Source organism: Epinephelus moara, chromosome 2 (assembly GCF_006386435.1).
Source record: "Epinephelus moara isolate mb chromosome 2, YSFRI_EMoa_1.0, whole genome shotgun sequence".
Lineage (NCBI taxonomy): Eukaryota > Metazoa > Chordata > Actinopteri > Perciformes > Serranidae > Epinephelus > Epinephelus moara.
Window position 1 is genome coordinate 11,456,156 of NC_065507.1, and position 8,418 is coordinate 11,464,573.

The 8,418-nt window shown below is 42.0% G+C and overlaps 1 protein-coding gene across 3 annotated transcripts in view; it reads left to right on the forward strand.

The window, feature by feature from the left end:
* The window catches only part of vaspb (vasodilator stimulated phosphoprotein b), a 30,966-nt gene extending 23,765 nt beyond the window's left edge, over positions 1–7,201 (forward strand). Inside the window, exons 5-14 of one of the 3 annotated variants that reach the window (XM_050068646.1) lie at positions 1,120–1,232; positions 2,477–2,724; positions 3,001–3,119; positions 3,350–3,401; positions 3,557–3,584; positions 3,700–3,739; positions 3,962–4,018; positions 4,585–4,663; positions 5,573–5,630; positions 5,729–7,201. In XM_050068646.1, the coding sequence (XP_049924603.1) occupies positions 1,120–1,232; positions 2,477–2,724; positions 3,001–3,119; positions 3,350–3,401; positions 3,557–3,584; positions 3,700–3,739; positions 3,962–4,018; positions 4,585–4,663; positions 5,573–5,630; positions 5,729–5,763 (829 nt within the window). In that variant the 3' untranslated portion in view covers positions 5,764–7,201. Of the gene's footprint in view, positions 1–1,119; positions 1,233–2,476; positions 2,725–2,997; positions 3,120–3,349; positions 3,402–3,556; positions 3,585–3,699; positions 3,740–3,961; positions 4,019–4,584; positions 4,664–5,572; positions 5,631–5,728 lie in introns of all 3 variants that reach the window. The other 2 variants (XM_050068638.1, XM_050068653.1) reach the window with 2 other exon arrangements.
* Positions 7,202–8,418: the final 1,217 nt, after the last annotated feature.

Below are 8,418 nucleotides of genomic sequence, written 5' to 3' on the forward strand. Positions count from 1 at the left end.
CACACGCATATGTAGAGGATTTGATGGCATTAGCCTGTCAGTGCTAAACCCTCCGTCAGCCCCTGTAGGTTAAAGGTTAAAAAGACAGCAAGGCAGACACCTCTCACATTAGCCCCACCTTCTCTCCATCCATCTATCCGTTTCTCCCGCGAGACCCTTTGTGGTGCCACCATGCACGCCTAGGCATTAACCTTTTAATCTCATTTAGACTAAAAGGTAATGTGTTGCACAGTAGGGGAGTCTTTGTGATTGGCTGTAGGGACTGTCTGTCAAGTTTCTAGCCGCCCCAGTGGCTGGTAAGATACTGTAGCTTAGAGAGCCTTTAAAAGCTTTAAAATCCAGCATGGTCGCTGGTGTTGGTGGATATAATTTGCATTTATGCCTTCAGGTCTGATAAACATAAATTCATAATATCCACCAGTATCAAATGGTCGTAAAAAAAATTTATAAGAAAAATATATGGACGTCATCTCCCCTCCCCCTGTCCTGGGCACTCAGCCTAAGTGGATCAGCTGTGCTTTAAATCACAGCAACTCTCACTTTGTGTGTTTGATTGTGTGCTTGTGTGTGGACCTGTGCATTTTTGAGTGGGTGTATGTGTACATTGTATGTGTGCCGCTCTGTATGCAGCTGTTGTGAGTGGCAGATGTGATGAGGGCGAGGGGAGGGAGCAGTGGTGAACTGAGGCAGCTGGAATTAGGCCACCGTGTCCAGCTGTGGATTTTCAGTGGTAGGCTAATCAGGAGCTATGAAATCCACCTTTTTATTCTTTTACCAACGCCGGTATATTGAATACAAATCCTGATTAAAGCTCTCCACACCAGTGCCAAGTACTATAATTAGAGAGAGGTGTTTGGAAACAATGGATGTTGCATAAATAATCAAATAATCTGCAGGACATTTACACATTAATTGGGAGTGGCTGAAAGCTGGCACTGCCCATCATGCCCCTGTGCTCTCTTACTCTCTGATTTATCTCACGTTTAGCCCGTCTAATCCCAACACCCACATTAAACATAATAACTAATGGCTGCATTTAGCTGTCCTGTTCTTCCACTGATTTATTTGGAGCATGTTTACATATATTTGTCACTGACAGATGTGTTTGTTTGTTTGTAGGTTGGAGCAGCAGAGGCTGGAACAGCAGGAACGGGAGCGACAGGAGAGAGAAAGACAGGAGCGGGAGCGGCAGGAAAGAGAGCGACTGGAGAGAGAAAGACAAGCTGCTGCAGGTCAGGAAACACCTGGGCCGGTCATAAGTGAACACAGCCAACACTATTTATTAAGGCCCCCACAAACCATGATAACATCCATGTTACAAACCCTTTGCTAACTGGGCGAGACAGGTAAAATCAAGTCAGTCAGACTGTGTGACACCAGCTTTGAGGGATGTCAGATGGAGTAAAAGTCAAGTGATGCATAGTGCTGCAAAGTAAATAAATGAAAAGGCAAGCTGAGTTACATTATCAGCAACAAAGAACAAGCTTTAATAGAGTTTTTACTTTATTTTAAAACGTAGGACTGGGACTTTTCAGACCCCCTTAGCAACTTCATTGCTGAAAAGCAACCTGCAGCAAATTAAGTGACTTATCAGACCATCACGGAGAAAGCAGGAAGTATATTCAAATACATCATATTATAATTCATTCCCATGTATGTTGCTCAGAGTAATCGCAGTCCATGGCTCCTCTGCCAACAGCACAGTCTCTCTCCTGTGTCAGTCAGTAGTTGTAGGAAGCTCTCGCACTGTACTTTGGAAGCGTGAGAACGCTCTCATAACATTCACCTGTTGTTTGAGGATCTAATTCTAATCATTGAATCCAATCTAATTCATTGAAGTTGTAAAATGCTTCCATTATCCCAAATGAATGCACGATGATGTCTCTAACATGCAAATACATGACATCCCCTTGTGTCTTTTAGTGACGTTTGGAGCTAGTAGCTACTTTCATTGGAAAAGAGTTGTCAGTTTTTGTGCAAAAAAACAAAAGTATTGGCTTAACAGGTACAACAGTGATAGAAACGGGGCAAAGAAAATCCAAGGACAGACATTTCTAAATAGAAATGTAGAAATAAATAAATAAAACTCTATGGTAATAGTAAGGGTGGAATGCAAAATTAACAAATAATGAATAGTTTGATATTAAGAAGTCTAGCTTTGGTAGCAGGGACGCAGAGGAGGGATCACTGATGTCACTGGCAGTAAGAGGAGGTTGTTACTGGGGTGAGGATATGACCGTGTGTGATGTAAATTGGTGTTGATGTTTGTGAATTGGGTCCAACATCACAAGACCATGTTTCGATGCCCAAAGCTCTAAATTGTAGTTTAAGATGTCACCATCTTTCTCCCCAGATTGACAGCCACTCTGGAGCATTTATTGACATGACAGTGCACATGCATTACAGTGACAGTGACAAATTGTTATTGTTAAATAATTTTGAGAATGGTTACTGATGGTCCCTCTGTGTTTTTTAGTCCCTATTCCTCCAGCTCCGCCACTGGCCCCTGGAGGACCTGCTCCTCCACCGGCCCCTCCTCCACCCCCTGGTCCTCCCCCAAGTCTCGGCATCCCTCCCCCGCCAGGACCACCTCCCTCAGGACCTCCGCCGGCCCCACCCCTGCCTGCTGCAGGAGGAGGTGGTGGCAGTGGAGGAGGAGGGGGACTAGCAGGAGGAGGCTTGGCAGCTGCCTTAGCAGGAGCTAAACTCCGCAAAGTATCCAAGGTGAGTAAATAAATAACAAAACATTTTAATAGACCTGTGGATTTTGACAGTCCTGTTACTTTGTAGCTGCTTTTGAAGGCAAAGTAAAATTGAATCCATTATTTGCTTCACTAATAATGCAGATGGACCTCTGCTGCCGTATTGATCCAGTCTTAGAATTGTTCCTGCTTGCATCGCTATGATACCTGCATCCATTAGTGTTTATTGAGTGATCATGCCTACACAAATGTCTGATGAACTCCTCTGTATCTTTTTGCTATTTGCTGCCCTCAGCAGGAGGAGGGAGGCTCTGCAGCTCCAATAGGCAGAGCTGACTCCAGCCGCAGCAGCAACTCCTCTATTGGAGGAGGAGGAGGAGATTTGATGGGTGAAATGAGTGCCATCTTAGCACGAAGGTGGGTGACATCACAAGTCTGAAGTCAGATAGACTATTCAATGCCCACACTCAATTAATCAATTAGGGTTACTATATTTTAGGTTTCATATGGAGTAGTTTATATCTCAATTTATGCCCCTTTGCCTTTGATTTATAATCCTAATTATAGTGTGGTATATATTTTATGACTACTCGAAAATTCCCAGCCTGTTTAAGCGTACAACTTAAAGAGATTCCTCTTTCCATCAGGAGAAAAGCTGCAGACACTGGAGAGAAGCCACCTGCGAAGACACAAGAGAATGTAAGGGTCTACTTTTGTCACATCATTTTTTTAATCCTGCAACACAAATGTGTTTTCATATGTGGCCCAACACTGTAGGTGATGGATAGTTATAAAATAGAAGCAGGTTGCTGATGACTCACTCTCAACACAAGGTTTTGGTCTTTTCTTCACAGGATGATTCAGAGCCTCAAGGTCAAAGCGGTGAGCACTGAACACTTTTATCTGTTGCATGCCACCTACCTTCATTCTGATATTAATTTTACGTAATATTCAAAGCGAACATCAACATTATGTGTTTGTACATTTTCCTCCTCAGACACTCTGAGAAGACCTTGGGAGAAATCGTCTATGATCAGGTAATTCACGATTTAGTCATATCCACGCTGCCATCGTCAGTAAGTCTGAGACCCCCAGGTGTTTGGTGTCACATGTTTGAACTCACCCTAAGAGTAGCTCTCCATCAGTGTGTGTGTTTGTGTGAACATGTGTGTTTTATTTGCCTGTGGAGAAGCGTGCTGTTGTGCGTGAATGTCTTTCATTTCCATTCTAAGAGAAGGGTGTGTGTGTCTCACTAACAGGAATAACTCCATCCCCAAGAGCATGGACTCCACCCCCTCATTGTCCCAAGGTCACAGGTATACATGCTGTCCCGTTCACTCATGACCTTAGTTCCCCTTGCTCTTCTTTTCTCTTCAGGTTAGCGCAGCACCACTGCAACCTGCCTACTGGGGTAGCTTTTTTTTTTTTTTTTTACAGTTGATAGCACCATCTAATGGATCAGAGAATGGCATGCACCCAAGGGACTTGTAGGTGTACCAGCTGAGCGCTTTACCTTCTGAAAACTGAGTAATAATAAGCCTGAGAGTGTGATGAATGCTTATTTTTACATTGACTTCTGAGCGCTGGTGTCCATGTTGTCCTCTCGCTGTAAATTTTACATCTGCTTTATATCGGTGGCATCCTGGTTGATATCAGTTCAGAAAGGTAATGAGCTCGGACAGGCTAAGCATCATGACATCTTTGGGTGTGTGGACATTTCTGCAACTCTACTCTCTATTCCTTCATCCCTCTGATACTCCTACTGGTGATGTGCTCAACTGACGGCTGGCCTGTCAACGCAGCACCTTGGACCTTTTTGTCTTTTTCTGAAACACAAACATAATTATTTGTCTGTATTTGTCTGTCTCTTGTCTTCTTACAGGCCGAAGCCTGCAGGTGGCAACAGCAACAGTAATGATGCAGGCGGAGCGGATGACTCAGATTTAGAGAAAATGAAACAGGTGAATTTCTTATCACTCACCAAAAGAGCTGAACGTGAATGAGGGAGATTACATGCACTTACAGTCAGCTTTCTCTCCAGTAAGCTGATTTGGTGAACCTTTAAACTGCGCAGTCACTCTGCTGCTCCGACACAGACACACACCACAAAAGCAAAACGGACAGACGCAGTGTGTTCTTCACAGTAAAGTTAAAATAAGAACACCATGCCTCCAAAATAAGGTTGGTGTGGGGGAGAAATCATATTACAGACCCACTGTATATATGGATTTAGGGTAACCAGGTTACTACGGTGCATGTAAACGCATTCTCTGATTATATACGGCTGTCGCAGTGAAGGAATTCTCCTGGTGTTGATTAAAGATGGCTCAAAGGCACAATATGTGATATTAACACCTTTTTTTTGTTGTTGTCATTTTTACAAATGACCTCATTTATCCTGACTTGAGTACTACACAGTAAGCTTTATTGTTCGGCTATTATTACATATATTGTTGCTTTTAAATGACAAAGATAACGGGCAGAACACAAAAGGGCCCAATAAGGGGCCTAGCGTTTTCTTCAGCTGGTTGCTATGATAAGAATATCCATAGAGGTAAAAATGTCTGCTCTGGATGAAGGAAAGGCTGAAGCTCCTAGGAAGAGAGGACGCACCCGCTAGTCCGTGCAGCTCTCACCCATGAATAGACGGTTGGCACCTAAAAAATAGGCTGGCCTCATGGGGTAAAAAAATAAACTGTGAACGCAGTGGTTGTGGCAGTTGCTTGCCATCCCCTGGAGTTGGCTTGTCAATAGCACAGTATTGCAATATTACAGTTATTGCGCCAGCACTATGATTAACTGCATAACCTGGTAGTTTCTCAACTACCGTGACATGACTGACAGTCTGTTTGTCAATCAATATTCTGCAGGAGATCCTGGAGGAGGTGCGAAAAGAACTACAAAAAGTCAAGGATGAAATTATTGGAGGTAAGATCACTTTGTGCTCTCTTTAAAGAAAAATCTTTTTGTTTCAATCTACATTATTCCAGGTACTTTATCCTTGTCTTTCTTCTTTTCCTCCACAGCCTTTATTCAGGAGCTACAAAAGAGAAGCACATAGTTCTGCTGAGTGTCAGGTGTAACGGAGGGATGCGATAGATGGAGGTGGTTGAGGACCGCTGGGACCTCTCCTCCACTGCGCCCTCCCATGTAGCCCAGGGATTTCTCTTTTTCTCCTACACATTTTCTCCTTTCTCTCTCTCTTACACAGACACGCGTGAGCTTACTTGCTTACGTGTACATCATGCATATTCACTTCATTTAAATGGTAACCCAGGGAACCTCCTCACGTCGCCATCCGGCACTTTTGATGATCACTCACTAATATTGCGGCAGTGATCCCATCTATTCCATCTCTCCCCCTGTTCATTCATCCCGTCCCCTTGTGTCCTCTATGCGTTCTGTCCATTTGAACCAAATCAGAACACATAGCTACAGCCACAGTTGCTCTTCCAATATGTCATCATGTACACTCATCATAACCCTCTTTTGTGCAGAAATCCTGCTACTTGTGTCTTCTCCCTTCTGCTATCAGATGCACCATTTACTGATAGAGCAGTCTTCAGTATTCAGGGACAATGTATTAGTCATGTTTTTACTGTAATAGCAAGATGCTGGCATGCTGGGATCCGTTTTCTCTCCTTCTCAGTTGGCAAACAATTGTTCAACCTCAAACACTGCTACAGATAGTTCAGGTCAGACATCTGGTAGTAGGTTATTGTCTCTAATGGTAGTTGGAGGTGGAAAAACATTAATCGAGGATGGATCAGAGAGCCCAGCTCCCTGACTACTGCAGGTTCTCTCCGTCAAGTGGACTTTCAGTTCCCAGCAATGGCTAAGAACTAAAACAGCACAACACAAGCCTTCACTGCTGCAAGATAGAGAAGTTTAACAGGAAGAGAAGACAAGCAAAGGGAATCTGATGGACAAGCTGAGTGCTGTGAAAGAGGAGTGTGTTGTAGTTTTATGATGAGTGAGAAGTCTTTTCTCTTTGCATTGCACTTGTTCCAGAGGAAGTGTGTCTGTGTACTACACTGCCTTGACAGACTATTCCCTCTCACTCAAAATGAGATATTTGTTGGCCAGTGCAGTGGTCCTACACTGTGCTTCTGCTAGTTATTTTCTTCCATTCTAGCTATGTTTTCTAACTTTGAAACATGAAAAATGGCCATGATGAGGTCAATTAATTTGGCCATGACCAACTGCCTTGAGAATAAATATATAAATATATATATATAAGGAAAAATATATATTTGTTTTGAGGGAAAATGTTAGCAAAAAATGAAATGGTGTTTCTATTTTAATTGAAATGACTGGTGAATGGGGATTTTGTTTTCCTTTTTTCAATGATTGTTTTCTTATGAAATGTTATTTTGGGTTTACTGTTTCTTTTTTCTAATAGAGTCTAGGCTTTTTACACTGAAATATTAAGAAAACAGCTTAGAGACACTGGATTAGAAATGCCTTTATAGTCGAATACAGCTGCTTCTTGAAATGCATTACTTTGTCTTGAGTCATTTTTTTGCATCTTGTAAGATTTCGTCCTTACACTTAATAATGTATGAATAAAATATTTATCTCCAAAGATCTTTGCCATATTAGATGAACAATTTCAGCTGTGTGCTTCACGACTGAATTCGAGCTTCGAGATAGTAAAGATGGGCAGATTGACTGTATCTTCACCACGGTAAAGGGATAGTTCAGATTTTTTGAAGTGGGATTGTACGAGGTATTTATCCATAAACCGTGTAGTAAATGTATATCAGTATGCCCCGAGTTTGGAGAACGGGCAGGAGTGCTGAAATGGAAGCTAAGCAATGTATTGCTGTCGACGGGTCAGCCTGAAAATGTATTTTGGCCACATCAGTTTAAGTGTACGCTATAATAAGAGCATTTTCACCACTTAATCTTTCCATTGGACAGCCCATTCAAATGGGGAAGCTGTTAACGGCTTCAGATCCACATCTATGTTCTCGTCAAAGCCACCAGACTCTGTTGAGAAAGACTAATTTTGTAGTTTTAAAGGGTTATTTCGGACTCAACAGTCACACAATGACAAAAACTAACTGAAAAAAATCAGTAGCAGTTTAAGTGTATTCTATATTGACAGTATTTTTACTGCTTTACCTTTACACCAGGCAGCGATTTCCAATGGGGAACTGAAGCCATTATATTGCTTTGATTAATGTTAAGGAAAAACGGCAATTTAACATCGCTGAACACAGGAACTGCTGGTCTGACGCTGCCTCGATCAGTTATTTTATTTAAACTTTGTCATTTAAAAGGGTTATTTCGAATTCACCAGAGTCACACAATGACCCGCAGCTCCTGTGTTCAGCGATATTAAACGGCTGTTTTCCTCAGTGGAGCCTGACACTAATGAAAAAGTGTCCTGTCGGAAACTGTTTGGTGGAAAAGTAAAGCAGTGAAAATACTGTCAATATAGCATACACTTAAACTTATATTGTTTTTTTAGGTGGCTAAAATATGTTTTTTGCTGACCCCATCCACTGCAGTGCATTGCTTTGATTTTGTGTTAGTAGTCCTGTCTGCTTCTCCTTCTTCAAAATAAGACTAAAAAATTCCAAAGCATCACTTTAAGTTGGACATTTTAATAGCATGGTTTTACTAATTTTAACCAATTGTTTACATGTATTTTCCAAACTAATATTTTCCTTAAAGGGTTAATGGTTGGATTTAAGCTTTAACAATATGC